The sequence below is a fragment of the Lipotes vexillifer genome, unplaced genomic scaffold (genome assembly GCF_000442215.2).
Source record: "Lipotes vexillifer unplaced genomic scaffold, Lipotes_vexillifer_v1.1 scaffold370, whole genome shotgun sequence".
In the NCBI taxonomy this organism is placed as follows: domain Eukaryota; kingdom Metazoa; phylum Chordata; class Mammalia; order Artiodactyla; family Lipotidae; genus Lipotes; species Lipotes vexillifer.
The window spans coordinates 766,826-785,709 of NW_006772699.1; the positions used below are offsets into that span (position 1 = coordinate 766,826).

An 18,884-nucleotide genomic window follows, 5' to 3' on the forward strand; every position below is an offset into this window, starting at 1 on the left:
GGTGGCTGAGGGAGATGGTAGGTTAGGGCTTGGGGCTGGGGAGGCTGGGTTCTCCCTTGAACACTGATTCATCTCGCCTTCCCGAGGCAAGTCTCATAATTACCTAACTAATGGAGAATAATGACACCACTTTGATGGGAGTTGAGAGGGGGAGAAAGAAAGGCATGAGAATTCATTAACCTTGTGTGAGGGGCTTGGATAGCATCTCTGAAGGATCATTATTACATCATCTCACCCCCTTTTCTCACCTCTTTCCACTAATATGAGACAGACAAACGTAAATAACTATATAATAATAGATTACAAGACAGACAACAATGCCAGAAAATATAGTAGCCTGCTACACCAATGGAACTCCCTCAAAGATATATTTAAAATGTCAGAGGGAGACAAAGAGGGAAGAGATATGGGAACATATATATGTGTATAACTGACTCACTCTGTTATAAAGCAGAAACTAACACACCATTGTAAAGCAATTATACCCCAATAAAGATGTTAAAAAAAAAAAAAAAAAGTCACTGGTGCAGAATGGAAAATACGAATTACAGGTTCACTTGGAGGACGCGATTTAAAATCTATACAGCTTGTACAATGGCATTTCCCATTAGGTTTTAGTTTTAGTTGTCTTTTTCTGCACACCAAAAAAAAAATCCCCCCAAGTAATTTCAGCCCAGAGATGCAAACTTCAAGGAACCACTTTCCTCTGTATTTTTCTTTCCTGTTTTCGATGGTTATGATGCTCTCCAAACCTAGGATCTTCTGGACATGTTGTCTTTCTTTCGGAACGTTTCTGCAAGCTTCCCAGGAGCCACGGAATGTAGATTACACCTTTTGGAGATGTAGCCCGGTCACATAAGGAGACAAGTAGTTGAAATTTGTGTCAAGTTGCTTGTTTAAATGACTTGAGCCAACTTCTTAAAGCCAGGACAGCAGGGGCTGAGGATATTCAGAGTTGGCAGGGGCCAAAATGACAAGGCTCGGCAGTCACCTGGCGGGCTGCCAACCCCGACTGGAGGCTTCAAAAAATAAACTTTCTCAAAGGACACAAATTAAAAGTCATGTTTCAGCAGCCATTAAAACCAAATTATAGGCTTACGTTGCATAGTGAACGACCTTCATTTTCATTATGCTTAAAATATTTCACTTCGTAGGTGGAGAGTGGGTTGCTAGGAAAACGGTGTGTGGAATTGTCATCCGTGGTCCTATTTACAGGGGAATACAGGGGTATAGTTGTCCTTTGTGCGTTTTTCCTGCAAGGGCAGAGGATTGCAAGTTTAGAAACCAGGATGCAGTTTGGAGTAAGGGTTGTGGTTTGAAAACATCAACCTGACCTTCTCCAGAGACTGGGTCCTCAGGGTTCATCTCTCAGAGGACAGATGTTATGAAGCCCCTGATCTGAGCGGGCTCACAGGTGTGTTTTGTTGATTCTCATTTAAAAAAAGTATACATATACATGTGAATATGTGTGTATATATAAACATATATATAAATATACAAACACACACACATATTTTTTAATTGTCAACGTTTTTTTAAAAAACAGAAGACTCTTTTGAAAAAGTCCAGATCTTCAGCTTTCCTAGAAAAACTGGAAGATCATCTGCCTTGAGCTCTAACCCCTACATGGCCACGTGAGCCTGGAACTGAGTGAGGGCTGCTCCCTGCCCTCTCCAGTTCACCCCAGTCCACTTCACTTTCCTGCCTGGCCCCTGATAGGTGTTTAAATTTACTACTACTCCCTGACTTAGAGTGTGTCATCTTTTTTTTTTTTTTGCGGTACTTGGGCCTCTCACTGTTGTGGCCTCTCCCGTTGCGGAGCACAGGCTCCGGATGCGCAGGCTCAGCGGCCATGGCTCACGGGCCCAGCCGCTCCGCGGCACGTGGGATCTTCCCGGACCGGGGCACGAACCCGTGTCCCCTGCATCGGCAGGCGGACTCTCAACCACTGCGCCACCAGGGAAGCCCGTGCCGTCTTTCTTATACCTTCGGAAAGATGCCATGTTTTTAAAGAATGCATGGAGTGTACTGGTTTACCAGGAAATGGGCTAGGGACTTGTTACAACAATGCTCAGTCTTGAATATCATGTTACTTTCATTGCAGAATTAATGTGTTTCACATAATTCCACTGGTAAGCCCTCACCAGCCTGGTTTCGCTAACCTAGTTTCTCATTCTTAATTTGATGCCGAGGGATAAAGGCAAATCAAAGTATACTATTTGTTAGTAACTGACATTGGGATGCTGGACGCAGTCGTATCTGCATCTGCAGCTCGTGACATTCGGCAGTTGTCAATATCGAGGCTTTGGTTCCAGGCTCTCCTCTGCAGGCTTGCAGAGCGATCACGGTCACATTCTGAAGCCCCTAATGGCCGTTTCTCCTTCCTCTTTTCTCAGGCCCTCCGAACCACCACAGCCAGTCGACTCTGAGGCCCCCTCTGCCACCCCCGCACAACCACACGCTGTCCCATCACCACTCGTCAGCCAATTCCCTCAACAGGAACTCGCTGACCAATCGGCGGAGTCAGATTCACGCCCCAGCTCCCGCGCCCAACGACCTGGCCACCACGCCCGAGTCAGTTCAGCTTCAGGACAGCTGGGTGCTAAACAGCAACGTGCCCCTGGAGACCCGGTAAGTCCCCATCACGATCACACCTGGCTCCCTGCTGCATCACCCGCCCAGAGCAGTCGGGAAAAACTCCCGCCTACATTATGGGACAAGTTTACCAACTCTGTGCTGTTCCCTTGGTAATTTGACCCTGGACGGCAGGTTGATAGGTATTTCTTCGTTCACATGTGTCTCCTTTTAATGCTTGTTTACTTTCTTCCACAGCTCCTGTGTACCCAACTAATATAATTAGCATAACATATTTTTACTCAAAGACTCATGGGAAACATGCTTCTAAGGGTATATTGACAGAAAGCTGCTGATAAATTATGCATTTAGCCTTTCTTGAAGTAATAAATGAAGACTCATCTGAAATTAAGTGTTTGGGGAGACCTTGAGAAACAATCCCTGATTCCAGACTGACAGAAGTATAATTTTAATTTAGACTTCATCCAACATGCAGTCTCACTTTAATCCCTCCTGTATACACTAACAGCTTGATGCCTGAGGGGCAAACAATAGTGTAAAAAAAACAAACAAGAAAAAAGCGGCAGCACTTATGTTGAGAGGGAAGGGTTTCAAAGTGATCTCCAGGTCTGGCTTTGTTTTGTTTTGCCTTTGCTTCTGTCCTTTTCTCACCTTTGCTTCTGGTCTTCCAAAATCACACCTGCCTTACTGACCTGAAGGAAGGGGCATTGGTCACAGCGTGGCAAGCTGCAATGTACTTGACAGTGGGTCAGCCAGATACTGGAACGGCCGTGCTGTTCCATCCCCAGGCACTTTCATGGTTTGCGTGCTTCAGTTGTTACTGTTTCCTTGCCCGGAAGAACCATGGAGACTGAAGAGAGAAGGACTAATTCATATTTTGAACCTTCAAAAAGTTCCCACATAGTTTTTAAACTTCAATAACTTAGGTTTAAGGGAAGACTGAAATAATCTGTAATCTTTCTGGTAATGGCCCGTGAATTTTCTGCACACAGCTGGAAGTAATTATGCAAGCCATAGCATTTGATGTCGTTTCTTATCTCTAATATGTTTTGTTTTATTAACAAGATCTTGAATAAGTTGTATACCACTGTCACTGTAGTCACTCCAAACTTTAATACATTTTATTTTCTAACAACTATAGGTGATTTGTAACCAGGCCTGCAGTCTTAATCTCTAAGGCTTAAAGTAGGTAAAGTCAACAGAAACTCTATGCATATATTATATATAATAGGTAGATTTAAACATTTGTACTGATATAATAACCCACTAATAAGTAGCTTTGCTGGAAAGGTTCCAGGCTGAAAGTTGACTGGCCCTCCAGGCTTAACTTAGGATATTTTCATAGTTGGTAGTGGTCTTTAAGGCTGGATAAGGCTCTGTCTTTTTCGTCCTTATATTTACGAACTGCCGTAGAGTTTGTTGGGTACTAGTCAGACTATTTTCACATTAACAGACCATTGTTTGAAAAATGGTTTCTAGACATAAAGGCTATGCACGGTGGTTAGGATGAAGAAAGAGGAGGGAGAAAGGGAAGGAGAAATGTGGTAGATATTGGGGGAAAAGACGGAGAAAAACAAAAGAAGAGGACCACCATTGCCATTAACAACCAGTTTTTATTGTGCAGTTTGTACATGCCGATGTTAGTGGTTTAAGTGCACTGCCTCAATCAAGCATGGAAGCAATCCAGTGAGGTAGGGAGGAATCGTTGTTATCAGCATTTTAAAAATTCAGAGTCTCGACTTGGGGGGGGCAGAGTAACTTGCAAGCGTTCTAGGGCTTCGGTGAGATGGTAAATTATGAGCCACATTGGATGGAACTCTCGCGGTTCCTACACATAAAATAAGGTGGTCAGATTGTCTGATGCAGGAACAGCCACGAACCTACATTTATTGCCTTAATTGTCACGTCCTCAGGGAAAGATCCATCAGAGTGTCTGCTCCTCACAAAGAGTCTCCTGTTGGTGATGAGAACACATACACTGCATAAGCGTATCCCCCATCGCCCAGTTTCTGATGTGATCAGTTGGCAATAAAGTGTTCCCTTGAAAGGATCTGGAGAAGAACACTAGCAAAGCCAAGCCTACCCCCTTCTTGTTCTCCTGAAGTTCTCCCAGAACACGCTTTCTGACCTGTAGAGTCCTTCTGCAGATCGTTAGGATACATGGCATTTCTCCTAGGATTGGAGCTTCTCAGTGATGCTTTTAGACGAGGCAAGCTTGGGAAGTAAGTAAGATGGCCAAAACCTTGAAGCCTAGCAGGAGGAAAAAAAACAAGGGAGAACACATCCAGATGTTCTTTGATCAGTACATTCACGGGGCAAGGGTTCGAGAATATAAGGCCCTTGAGATGGGGCTATTACTAAAAGTCAGTCACAGATATTTGAAACTCCATTCATGGCACTGAATACATATAATTTGGATGTGCAGCTTGTCTCATATATGAAAACTTTAGCAACAATTAATAGAATTGTTGAATTTTGTGTTTCTCTTTTAAATATGATTTATACGGTCTCTTATTAGCATTTACTTACCAAATCCCTCGAAAATACTAAGCGCTATGTTAGGTACTGGGGAGATTATAATTAAAACATGTATCCTGCCCTTAAGGCTCATACAACAGCATCATTTGTTCCCATTCTTCAGTGGTTTTCCATATAGTCTTGGAAACTGTAGAACTGAACAATTTCACTCACTCACATGCTGAAATATTGTGAGTTTAATGGTGTCATTTTCTTACCCACAAGAGCAAATGTAGGACTGGAAGCTCTTACGTTAGGGGCATGATATCATACTAGGATTCCAATTCCTGTCTTTCATACCCAATAAGAATTGATTAACCACAGCAGGAAAAAGAACCATTGAGGGCAAGACGTTCTGGAGGCTGATCATGACGTACTCATCAATTTTGAAAATGCAATGGAAATTTACAAACAGCTTCACCAGCTCTGCTTTCATTAATACAGACTTCTGGGCATGATGGAAGAATTTCCTAACTCTGGGAGGTGATGGGCAGCATTCTGCAACCCCCGGAGACTCCAGGCCAAATCCAAGGTGTTTCTTTAGACCAGTAAGGAACAAGCCCTTGCCCCTCTGCATTGCTTTTTGATGTTCCCGTCAGTCTTAATGAGGCATGTTAGATCTTCCCTGGACTGTGTGTTTTCCATTTTTGTTCTACGACAAGTAGAATCAAGGTGCTAATTAAGGAGGCATAGCCAGAAAATAGACTTTATGAATCTGGAATTTAACACAAGATGAAAAAGCTTATAAGGAGAGTTCTGTATCAATGTTAATAATGTAAATAACAATGCATATAAATTTGTACTACCCAAGACAATCAGCTGACGTGTAAACCATAATATAATCCAAGAAAAACCAAACACAGGGCGGAGGAACTGATTGCAAACAGCCTGGACTCTCTTTTCTAACGTATGCGTAACAGAATCACTCTGCCCACCATCTTTCTCTCAGCTTACTGGCGGAAGATCTTAGAACAAGGTCCCTGTGTAATTCTGGGTTGATAGCACCTATCTCCTCCTTTCTCTCCTGAGAGGAGCAAGGTCAGGAATCTTCCTGGCCAGCTGCTGCTTTGGGAGTTTCTGAAGTCAGCATCTCTTTGTCTAAGACAGTAGAAAGTAGCTCAGCGACAGAACTTAACTTTCTTTCCTTTATGCATTTTGCTGAGGCAAGCTTCTTTCTTGGAATCTATCTCGGTAGCAGGTCACTAAAGAGAATCCGCAAGCGGGACAAAACTTCCCTCTGAGTTTGCTTTTGCCCTGAAATACCAGAAGGCCTCATTTTAACCATCCAAATCCTCAAGCTACAGACAAGTTTGCAAGTTGCTCTTTGAAATGGTCATCCATTACTCATTCGAGAAACATCTATGAGACCCAACCAGGTGCCAGGCACTGAGGATTCAGCAGTGAATAAGAAGAGCAAAGTCCTTGCCCTTCTGGAGTTTCCTGACTGTAGACAGAATGTGAACAAAAGATTAGGCATATGCCCCTACAGTGGCAGGTGTAATAAGTGCCATGTGAGGTATAGAGAAGCCAGACTCAGGAGAAATTTGCATTTAGGCTGAGCCCTAAGGATGAGTAGGTGTTAATTAGACCGAAAGAATGTTCTAGGTGGCGAAAACCACGACCCGCTGGGGGAAGAAACGCTAAGGTGCCAGGAAGAGAAAAGCAAACTAGACAGGCAGGCAAGAGCCGGACAGTGCAAGGTTTGGGGCTGCTTTAAAGATTTTGGACTCAGCTCCAAGAACAGTGAAAAGTCATCGAAGCATTTTAAACAGGAGGCCAAAATAATAACATAAATTGTTCCGTTTTGTTTTTAACTATGGTAGCTGCCATAGGGTCAATAGGGGGGGGGGGGGGGGTTGAGGGCAAGTTATAGCAGGACTAAGGGTCCAATGTGGAGAACACTGTCATGGTTAAGATGAAAAATGGTGGGGCTTCCATTAGGGTGCCCATAGCTGCAGTATCAGAGCTGTCTGCCTTTCTCTTACCAATCTGGCCAGAAGGTGAACGTTCAAAGATGTGGGGTATGTACTGAAGGTAGAATCAGCAGGGATTTGTGATTGATGGAATGTCAAGATGTAGGTTAGGCAGGTGTGAGCACGGTACCCAATTTTTTGGCCTAAGAGGCTGAGTGAATAGGGATGTCATTTAGGAAACAGGTTCGGTTTTCCACTTGTTAAATCTCTGAGGCAACAAGAGTATCAAGAGTAGCTGTCATTGGCCAGACTTACTTTGATTCTAAAATAATAGATGTAACACAGAAGCACAACCATTTGCAAATGATAGCATAGTTAGTGTATCCAGAGCTCTCAGCAGTGGACTTTTCTCTTAAAAAAAAAAAAGTCTCTCCAGAAATTTTGTTCAATTTAATAGTTATTGTACATGATTGTGTAGTTCTGTGAATAACAACTTTATCAAATAGTTTTTGCTCCATGCTTAGTTTTACATGCATGATCCCACTGAACCCTTTAACCCTTCTGTTGAGTATATGTTACTATCCCTATTTTAAATAAACAGAAACTGAGGCTTGGGAAGATGGTTACTTACACGTCTCCAAATAAGTAAGGGGCCGAACTGGGATGGAAACCTGGGTCTACCTGACTCCACGTGCAGTGCTCTTAACTACCACATGATAATGCCTTTGAGACTAGAAGGACAAAACAAAACGATGCTTATTATCCAATTAGAATGTATCCAGTCCATGGAAATAGTGAAGTTAACGCAGTGTAAGTGACACGAGGCAAGAAATGATCTGAGGGATGAATCCCAGTCTGTTACTGGACATAGAGTTAGTCACAGACAATATCATAAGCCAGGCAGGATAGAAGGGACCCTTGTCTCCAGCTCTGCGGGATCGGTAGCCACCCAAGGATGGTCAGTCTGAAGTCCTGAGCCTCCGTGGTGGTGGCAGCATGGGATCCACGTGAGCTGAGTTACAGAGAGAAGGTTTAGTGCACTGCATGTCGTAAAATGCGAGAGCAAATTGCCGCTGCAGAAATATGCCGGTGCTACCTTTTTAGCTCTGTGATTTGCATAGGGTTTATCTTGCAGACAGTCTTTACTAGACTGGTAGGAGAAAGCCACGCAGCCGCGGGTATGGTGGCTGGCCATTTGGTCATAGTTTGAGTAGGGACACTCAGGAAGTTGTGATGAACACCCAGGAAGTGCTCTGATAAAGAATGGAGCTTGTTGGTGGTACCTGAGGAATCTAATTTGGGTATCAGCATTCCAGAAAACATACTTTTTATCTTTAAGACCAAGTAATCGTAGCCTCATATGGATGCTTTATTGGGAGTGCATGTTTGGAAATCAAGACTCTGGACCTTTAGTAAATAAGGTTGTCATGGGGAAGCAACGAGACTGTTGGACGAGACGAGACTGTTGGAACATCTTCATCTTCAGGTTCATGCTGAACCTGAAGACTCTTCTCTACCTGTTCCCCAGATTGATTTTTCTACCTAAGGATTAATTTTCTGACAGAATCACTGACAAGTTTGGTCTTGAGAATATTAAACCAACGTAACCTGTTTTGCTTTTCTTCCTTTTTTTTTTTTTTTTTTAACGCTTTTGCCTTTTGAGGTTGAAGACTAGAATTCATTCCGGGTGAACCAGATGCATTCCAGCACTTTTCAAATCAATAGGCCGCTTGATTTCTCCATATTGCAGAACATTATGCTCCCTCTAAATTCTCATCAGAGGCAACATGGAAATTAATGAGACCTTTAGGTTAGCGTTTCCAGCTCAGCCTTAGTTTATAGCTTTACCTTGGCTTTTTGACACCATGATCCCGCCTGGCCACCAGCAGCATTGCACGTTGCAGTGAGCTTTAATTTTGTAGTTTTCTTAGTCTTCCTTGGAAACTGGCAGCTTATTAATCTCAATAACTGAACTGCACAGTAGGCAAGCTCTCCAATGAGAAATGAGGCTGTGTCTTTTTGTTTTCGGCAGATGGAGACAAGAGGTTGGTTGTTGGATAGAGGCAGGGGGGTGGGGGGGATGAGTGGTAGAGAAAAAGCCAGTAAGGAGGGGCACCCCGTACCCCAAATCACTTTCTGACAACTGGCAGGAAAATAAAGAGAACCTAGTCTAATCCACTGCTCTGCAATTTAGGGCTTGCGGTGTTAAACACATTCAAACCTGTTAATAAGAAAATAAAGTGTTGTGGCTCGCGTGCAAATTACAAGGTGCATTAAGAAAGAAACAAGCATTGCATCTTACTTAAGACCACTCCAGTCTGCTCTTGGCATGGTTTGGCAAACTTGGAAACATCCTTGAAGGTAGAGGTATACAAGGAGGGCTGTCCTTTTGAAATTTGTCTCCTGCTGTAAAATTAAAGCGCTGTTAAGTTTATTAAAGCTTTGGGGACTTGAACTTCTTACTTGCGGGTTACCACAGGGAAGCCTCTGGGTAGAAGAAACTTTTTTTCAAAAGCCGTCCCTCTGCAGCCTAGACCGTGGGGACCCAATTAGGGATTGAGGCCACCTTGTGGTCATGGCTTGGAAGCGCAAGACTCTGCCCTGAGTGTGTGTAAATGTCCGACCCTTGGGTTAAGTTCAAGGTTGAAAAAAGCTAAATATTTTCATCTCTGTCTGTGCTCTTTCACCCATTCAGCTAATATCAACTGTCATTCCCCTGGGGTATTTCCTGAAGCCTTCCCAGAGGATATTTTATCTGGCTTAGACAGGAGAGACTGGATGGAACGCAAGGCTTTTCTAATTCTGGCTCCCCAATGATTTTTTCTTTTCACAGAAGCCAGATAAGGCGTTCGTGGTTCTCCCAGGCAGGCGAAGTGGGCTCTGCACCTTTTCTGAAGCTTCGTTCGATTTATTAGTCTTGGTCTCGCCTGCCCTTGTGAGTGGGGTTCTTATGTCCCCAGAATTGCAATCTCTCCCAGGCGTTCAGCCAGTTTGCTCAACTAGGGCTGCATCCTTTAGATGATAGGGGAGTTTAAGAAACTTTAAGCAACTTTTTCTCGGATACCTTTTTTCCTCTCCAAAACCCACTGAACAATTCTGGGCTGTTCCCTAAGTCTTGAATGCAAATATCCATTTTCAGAAGTCATGACAATTTTTTTCATTAATTAATTAATTCTTTTGGCTGCGTTGGGTCTTCGTTGCTGCACGCGGGCCTTCTCTGTTTGCAGCGAGTGGGGGCTACTCTTTGTTGCGGTGAGTGGGCTTCTCATTGCGGTGGCTTCTCTTGTTGCGGAGCACGGGCTCTAGAGCGCAGGCTCAGTAGTTGTGGCGCACGGGCTTAGTTGGTTCATGGCACGTGGGATCTTCCCGGACCAGGGCTCCAACCCATGTCCCCTGCATTGGCAGGCGGATTCTTAACCACTCTGCCACCAGGGAAGCCCATGACAATGTTAACCATGGAGAATCACCCTCAAAATCATGTGTTTTTAAATCGCTTACAGAATCATTTCTTTTTTTTTTTTTTTTTTTTTTTTTTTTTTTTTTTCCTTGCGTTAGGCGGGCCTCTCACTGTTGTGGCCTCTCCCATTTGCGGAGCACAGGCTCCGGACGCGCAGGCTCAGCGGCCATGGCTCACGGGCCCAGCCGCTCCGCGGCACGTGGGATCTTCCCGAAACGGGGCACGAACCCGCGTCTCCTGCATCGGCAGGCGGACTCTCAAGCACTGCGCCACCAGGGAAGCCCGCAGAATCATTTCTTGCTCAGCGTAACTGTTTGAGGAATCAGCAAGTGCTTCCAATTTCTGTCATTGGTGTTTTAGCTGTGAGTGCTTGCCTTATATTTAAAAAGAGAATGAGTAACACTTCTTTTTTATTTGTGAGATGGTTCTGAAATTCTATTTCAGTTTGTTAAAGCTTCAACTGGGTTGGAGCATCCCTAAGACAACTGCTCAACAATTAGTCCTCCTGTCGAGCTCTTGCACACCAACGATATGATGATTAAAAGCTTATATTTTTTTGTAATTATTTGAAGGACTGGATTAAAAATCCTGTTCTAAGAAGAAGGTGGGAAATGTCTTCTTCTTGTGCTGGTATGTGCTTAGATAAGAGTTTTAAATGGAGCTTAATCTTCATGACTTTTTAGTCTCTTATCAACCCAGACCCTCTCCACTGCACTTTGGAACAGGTAATAAGAAGGCATAAGGTGATATTAGGCACATTTAAGCATTTGGTGGGAGCCCAAATCCACCCCGCCCAGGCCAGTTTAGTAAAGTGAGAGGATAAATGTAAAAGCCCTCTGGGAACGGGACCCTGCCGTGTGAGTGTCTTGTATTCAGCTTAGGGTTCTCTTAGTATGTTAATGTCCTACAGCTGAGTGCTAAAGGCAGAGGATGGCAGATTATCTTCCCCAGCTTCTAAACCTCAGAATCCATGTGAGGAGAGATGGTGGCCATATTGAAAATCTTTCCACTTCCTGTGAAGGACTGAACGCTCTTTTTGGCTTTGTTTTTAGGCATTGTCATCTCTTCAGTGCCTGCCTTGTGCCAAGCACTGTATTAGGCACTTTATATTATCCGATTTGAAGCCCTGTGCGATGGATACAGTTGTCCCCTTGAGCGTGTCAGGAGGATGAAACCTGGGGAGATGAAGGGTCTGGGACAGAATCAAGATTCAGGCAGAACTGGATTCAGGGACTTAAACTCAGGCATTAGTGTGTGTGTCTCTCTCTCTCTCTCAGCTTTGTTTTTCTGTTTTCCAACATTGTTCTTAAGCAGGTCTCCTTTTGTGAGATCTCTGTGGGAATTATAGGCTCTATCCTCATAGCTCAGAAAGTAATAGAAAAAGGATTTCTTCTTCTGGATATTTCAACGGAACTCCCTGGTTCTCAGGAACCCAGCTAGAATCCCGTGCCCACAGCAAACCCAAACCCAAGGCCTGGAGCATGGGCCATGTTGACTGGCTAGGCCTGGATCACGTGCCCACATGGAACAGGAGACCAGGAAGAAGGGTGTGGCCATAACCAAACACCACAGTGTCAGGAGACCATAAGATAGAGGTCTAGAAGGAAGAAAGAAAAAAAAGAAAGAAAGAAAGAAAAAAAAAAAAAAACCCAGGCCAAGTTCAATACCAGTTTTGCCCTAGCCCAGCTGCCTTCTCTTATTGGCTAATTATAGTGATTCTCCTCTGAGCACACAGTCCTGGCCAGGGGTGGGGTTAGGGGAGGTTCAGAGCATCCGGTTACTTCACTTGCCTTGGGCACCGAAGGGGGTTTACAACTGACTCCAATATGAAATAGAAAGAATAAGGTCCACTGAGTAATTTGCATCCCCTTCTGATTCATCACCCTCTCTGGTTCACTTCTCACACGGCCCACGACTTTACCTTTGAGTTCACTGTAGCCACTTAATGCATTTTAACTTTTATTTTATTGATGTCTCTTTTAAGCTATCCTCTTTTTTCCTGCATAGCTTCCACATTTCCACATTTCCACATTTCCACATTTCCTGCATGGCTTCCACATTTTCTAATTAAAACATGTTCATTTATTGTCTCACTAAACAGTGCTCTTTACGAGGGCTCATGATGAGAAAGTGAACTCAGAACAACTCAACGCGTTTCTCATCTCCTGAAAATGGCTAGAGAAGCAGTTTTACCTTTAACAAGTTGAAGTCCTTGGTTTTGCTTTTTCATAAGACAGTGAACGGGAAACATTTAATTCCATGCTCCAAGCTTCTATTCTCAGCAACATAAAAATGCATTTTATGCTTTTTTGTGGTGACCATCTCAGGTAGGACATTTTGCAGGGGTCAGTCTGCTCTATAATGGACCTTATTATAGGTACCATCGGAATAGTTCCACATTTAATTAGACAAAAAGTTTTGTCCTAAAAGTCAACATGTCCTAATGTCAATAATTATGCCCATTGCTATTTACACTCCTGTGATTTAATCTGATATTACTAGCTGTAGAAAAGCTCAGTAGTAGGGGGAAAGGTAGCACACTTACATTTAACCGCCCCCCTAGAATTTCAGTATAATGGTGTGGGGGACACTGGGTTGGGTGTGAGAACCAGACGGGAAGGACACATTCAGTTTGGGTCTGGGGGCACGTTGTTTTCTGAGTTCTCGCCATCGTTGGCCTTGTCTGGAAATATGAAGGCTGTGTTAGGATGGGGACCTCCTCATGTCCTGCCTATAACGTGCATCTTCAAATTCACAATACCTTCAGTTTGGGGGAGAAGGGAGAAGTTTAGCATTTTCTGCAGGGCTAAAACGGAAGGCCTATTTCAAGGATAGCAGAAGAGGGAGAGGTGAGGGGTGGCGTAGGAAAGAAAGGGTCTGGTGATGAGGGCACAGAAATAAATATTTACCTGCCATCTTCTGGGAAGTCGGCCCCTTGATTCTGACCGCTGCATCAGAGAGCAGACCAGGAGAAGAAATCAAGGTCAACATGATTTAGGTTGACCTGATCATTTAAGAGGAGAGGGAATCATTTGGCAGCCCCAAGGCAGAATTTTGAGACCAGAACCCGTGTTAGGATCACTTGTGCAGGCCGATGTCTATTCTGCAAATGAGGAGGGTGAGGCCAGATGACTCGTTGGTTTCTCACGCGGATTGTCTGGGTGGGACTGCAGGCAGGCTTCCTGCTGGAGCTTCCCTCAGATTGCCTCACTCTTCCCTGCATGATGAGTAGGCGACTTTGTTGCCTCTTCATCCCACGCAGCATCTTTATCTCCATTTCCTTCTGCAAAGGAATGGTCAAGAATTTAAGACAAAGAATTAGAGCACATATTACAACAGCTTTGGTATTTCCAGGTGTTTTATTACAAAATGTATTCATATTCTTGGTAAAAACAGTCAACAATTAGAAAGGTGAAAAGTGCAAAGTATATTCATTCCCTGCCCCTCCATTCCTATTTTCAAGGAAATCTCATTTGAAGGTTTATTATTTTAGGCTTCCAGAAATGTTTATGGTATCTGAGCATATTTTTTTAAGTTTAATATAAAAGGGATCGTGTTATACCTGCCATTTGGCAACGGCCTTTTTTAACTTCATGAGCAATTGTAGAAAGCATTTCAAGGTAATATCATGTATACCTACCTCATTCTTTTTTTTATTTTTTGGCTTAAACAACAGAAATTTATTTTCCTAGAATTCTGAAGGCTAGACGTCTGAGATCAATGTGTTGATACGTTAGGATTCTTCCGAGATTCTCTCCCCTTTGCTTGTGGATGACTGTTTTCTCCCTCTGTCCTCACGTGGTCTTCCCTGTGTGTCTTTGTCCTTATCTCCTCTTCTTACAAGGACGCCCCAGCCTAATGTCCTCATTTTCCCTTAAGTACCTCTTTTTTTTTTTTAATGGATCTTTATTGGAGTATAATTGCTTCACAATACCGTTTTAGTTTCTGTTGCACAACAGAGCAAATCATCCATATGCATACAAATATCCCCATACCCTCCCTCTTGAGCCTCCCTCCCACCCTCCCTGTCCCACCCCTCTAAGTCATCACAAGCAGCGAGCTGATCTCCCTGTGCTGTGCAGCTGCTTCCCGCCAGCCAACTGTTTTATATTCAGTCGTTTATCTATGACGATGCTACTCTCGCTTCGCCCCAGCTTCGCCCTCCCACCCCATGTCATCAAGTCCGTTCTCTATGTCTACCTCTTTATTCCTGCCCTGCAGCTAGGTTCACCAGTACCATTTTTCCCCTTAGATTCCGCACATATGCATTAGCGTACAGTATTTGTTTTTCTCTTTCTGACTTACTTCACTCCGTATGACAGACTCTAGGTCCATCCACCTCACAACAAATAGCTCAATTTCGTTTCTTTTTATGGCTGAGCATATTCCATTGTACGTATGTGCCACATCTTCTTTATCCATTCATCTGTTGTTGGACAGCTAGGTTGGTTCCATGTCCTGGCTATTGTAAATAGTGCTGCAGTGAACATTGTGGTACATGTCTCTTTTTGAATTATGGTTTTCTCAGGGTATATACCCAGCAGTGGGATTGCTGGGTCACATGGTAGTTCTATTTTTAGTTTTTTAAGGATCCTCCATACTGTTCTCCATAGTGGCTGTATCAATTTACATTCCCACCAACAGTGCAAGAGGGTTCCCTTTTCTCCACACCCTCTCCAGCATTTGTTGTTTGTAGATTTTCTGATGATGCCCATTCTAACTGGTGTGAGGTGATACCTCACTATAGTTTTGATTTGCATTTCTCTAATAATTAGTGATGTTGAGCAGCTTTTCATGTGCCTCTTGGCCATCTGTATGTCTTTCTTGGTGAAATGTCTATTTAGATCTTCCACCCATTTTTTAACTGGATTGTTTGTTTTTTTGATACTGAGCTCCATGACCTGTTTGCGCATTTTGCAGATTAATCCTTTGTCTGTTGTTTCATTTGCAAATATTCTCTCCCATTCTGAGGGTTGTCTTTTTGACTTGTTTATGGTTTCCTTTGTTGTGCAAAAGCTTTTAAATTTAATTAAGTCCCATTTGTTTATTTTTGTTTTTATTTCTGTTACTCTAGGAGGTGGGTCAAAAAAGATCCTGCTGTGGTTTATGTCAAAGAGTGTTTTTCCTGTGTTTTCCTCTAAAAGTTTTATAGTGTCTGCTCTTACATTTATGGTGTTAGGGAGTCTTCTAATTTCATTCTTTTACATGCACCTGTCCACTTTTCCCAGAACCACTTACCGAAGAGGCTGTCTTTTCTCCATTGTATGTTCTTGCCTCCTTTGTCGTAAATTAGATGACCATATGTGCGTGGGTTTATCTCTGGGCATTCTATCCTGTATCATTGATCTCTATTTCTGTTTTTGTGCCAGTACCATACTCTCTTGATTACTGTAGCTTAGTGGTATAGTTTGAAGTCAGGGAGCCTGATTCCTCCAGCTCCTTTTTTCTTTCTTTTTTTTCAAAGACTGCTTTGGCTATTTGGGGTCTTTTGTGTGTCCATACGAATTGTAAGATTTTTTGTTCTATTCCTGTGAAGAATGCCATTGGTAGTTTGATAGGGATTGCATTGAATCTGTAGATTGCTTTGGGTAGTATAGTCATTCTCACAATATTGATTCTTCCAATCCAAGGACATGGTGTATTTCTCCATCTGTTTATGTCATCTTTGGTTTCTTTCATCAGTGTTTTACAGTCTTCTGAGTACAAGTCTTTCACCTGCCTAGGTAGGTTTATTCCTAGGTATTTTATTCTTTTTGTTGCAATGGTAAATGGGATTGTTTCCTTCATTTCTCTTTCTGATTTTTTGTTGTTAGTGTATAGGAATGCAGGAGATTTCTGTGCATTAATTTTGTATCCTGCAACCTTACCAAATTCATTGATTAGTTCTAGTTGTTTTCTGGGGCATCTTTAGGATTTTCTGTGTATAGTATCATGTCATCTGCAAACAGTGACAGTGTTACTTCTTTCTTTCCAATTTGTATTCCTTTTATTTCTTTTTCTTCTCTGATTACCATGGCTAGGACTTCCAAAACTATGTTGAATGAGAGTGTCGAGAGTGGACATCCTTGTCTTGTTCCTGATCCTAGTGGAAATGCTTTCAGTTTTTCACCATTGAGTATGGTGTTTGCTGTGGGTTTGTCGTATATGGCCTTTATTATGTTGAGGTACATTCCCTCTATGCCCATTTTCTGGAGAGTTTTTATCGTAAATGGGTGATGAGTTTTGTCAAAAGCTTTTTCTGCATTTATTCAGATGATCATATCTTTTTTATTTATTTTATTTTACTTTATTTTTTTAATTTAGTTATTTTTATTAACAGAAAATGAAAATATCTTTCTTTGGATTGGCAATGGAAAGAAGTGATCACAGAGGACAATTATTTACCTTTCCTTTTTATATCAACATGAACCAAATCATATTTAGTAGAACATTTCTGTAAAAGGAAAGTTGGATCATATGGTTTTTATTCTTTAATTTGTTAATGTGGTGTATCACACTGATGATTTGCATGTATTGAAGAATCCTTGCATCCCTGGGATAAATCCCACTTGATCATGGTGTATGATCCTTTCAATGTGCTCTTGGATTCTGTTTGCTAGTATTTTGTTCAAGAGTTTTGCATCTATGTTCATCAGTGATATTGGTCTATAATTTTCTTTTTTTGTGATATCTTTTTCTGGTTTTGGTATCAGGATGATGATGGCTTCATAGAATGAATCTGGGCGTGTTTCTCCCCCTGCAAGTTTTTGGAAGAGTTTGAGAAGGATCGGTGTAAGCTCTTCTCTAAATGTTTGATACATTTCGCATGTGAAGTCACCTGGTCCTGGACTTTGTTTGTTGGAAGATTTTTAATTATGATTTCAATTTCATTACTTGTGATAGGTCTATTTATATTTTCTAACTCTTCCTGGTTCAGTCTTGGAAAATTGTACCTTTCCAAGAATTTGCCCATTTCTTCATGGTTGTCCATTTTATTGGCATATAGTTGTTTGTAGTAGTCTCTTATAATCCTTTGTATTACTGCAGTGTCAGCTGTGACTTCTCCTTTTTCGTTTCTAGTTTTATTGATTTGCATCCTCTCCCTTTTCTTCGTGATGAGTCTGACTAAGGGTTTATCAATTTTGTTTATCTTCTCAAAGAACCAGCTTTTAGTTTCATTGATCTTTGCTATTGTTTTCTTCATTTCTATTTCATTTATTTCTGCTCTGATCTTTATGATTTCCTTCGTTCTACTGACTGTGGGTTTTCTTTGTTCTTCTTTCTCTAGTTGTTTTAAGTGTAGAGTTAGAATGTGTATTTGAGATTTTTCTTGTTTCTTGAGGTGAGACTGAATTGCTATGAACTTCTCTTTTAGAACTGCTTTTGCCACATCCCATAGGTTTTGGGTCGTCGAGTTTACACTGTCATTTATTTCTATGTATTTTTTTATTTCTTCTTTGATTCCTTCAGTGATCTCTTGGTTATTTAGTAGAGCACTGTTTAGCCTCCATGTATTTGCGTTTTTTACAGTTTTTTTTCCTGTAATTGATTTCCAGTCTCATAGCATTGTGGTCAGAAAAGATGCTTGATACAATTTCAGTTTTCTTAAATTTTCCGAGGCTTGATTTGTGACCCAAGATGTGACCTATCATGGAGAATGTTCCATGTGCACTTGAGAAGAAAGTGTATTCTGCCACTTTGGGGTGGAATGTTCTCTAAATATCTATTAGATCTGTCTGTTCTATTGTGTCATTTAAAGCTTGTGTTTCCTTATTTATTTTCTGTTTGGATGATCTGTCCATTGGTGTAAGCGGGTTGTTAAAGTCCCCTACGATTATTGTTTTATTGTCGATTTCCCCTTTCATGGTTGTTAGTGTTTGTCTTATGTGTTGAGGTGCTCCTGTGTTGGGTGCATGAACATTTATAATTGTTATATCTTCTTCTTGGATTGATCCCTTGATCATTATGTAGTGTCCTTCCTTATCTCTCATAAAAGTCTTTATTTTAAAGTGTACTTTATCTGATATGAGTATTGCTACTCCAGCTTTCTTTTGACTTCCTTTTGCATGGAGTATCTTTTTCCATCCCTTCACTTTCGGTCTGTATGTGTCCCTAGGTCTGAAGTGGGTCTCTTGTAGGCCACATATACATGGGTCTTGTTTTTGTATCCATTCAGCCAGTCTGTGTCTTTTGGTTGGGGCATTTAATCCATTTACATCCAAGGTTATTATCGATAGGTATGTTCCTATTACCATTTTCTTAATTATTCTGGAATTTTTTTTTGTTTGTGTGGTACGCGGGCCTCTCACTGTTGTGGCCTCTCCCATTGCAGAGCGCAGGCTCTGGACGCGCAGGCTCAGCAGCCATGGCTCACGGGCCCAGCTGCTCCGCGGCATGTGGGATCTTCCCAGACCGGGGCACGA

The 18,884-nt window shown here is 42.2% G+C and overlaps 1 protein-coding gene across 1 annotated transcript in view; it reads left to right on the plus strand.

Annotated features, from left to right (window-relative positions):
- Nucleotides 1-18,884, plus strand: part of TENM2 (teneurin transmembrane protein 2) — a 1,025,435-nt gene that overhangs the window by 677,469 nt on the left and 329,082 nt on the right. Inside the window, exon 4 of the mRNA XM_007447833.1 lies at nucleotides 2,397-2,631. Within this exon, the coding sequence (XP_007447895.1) occupies nucleotides 2,397-2,631 (235 nt within the window). The remainder of the gene's footprint in view (nucleotides 1-2,396; nucleotides 2,632-18,884) is intronic.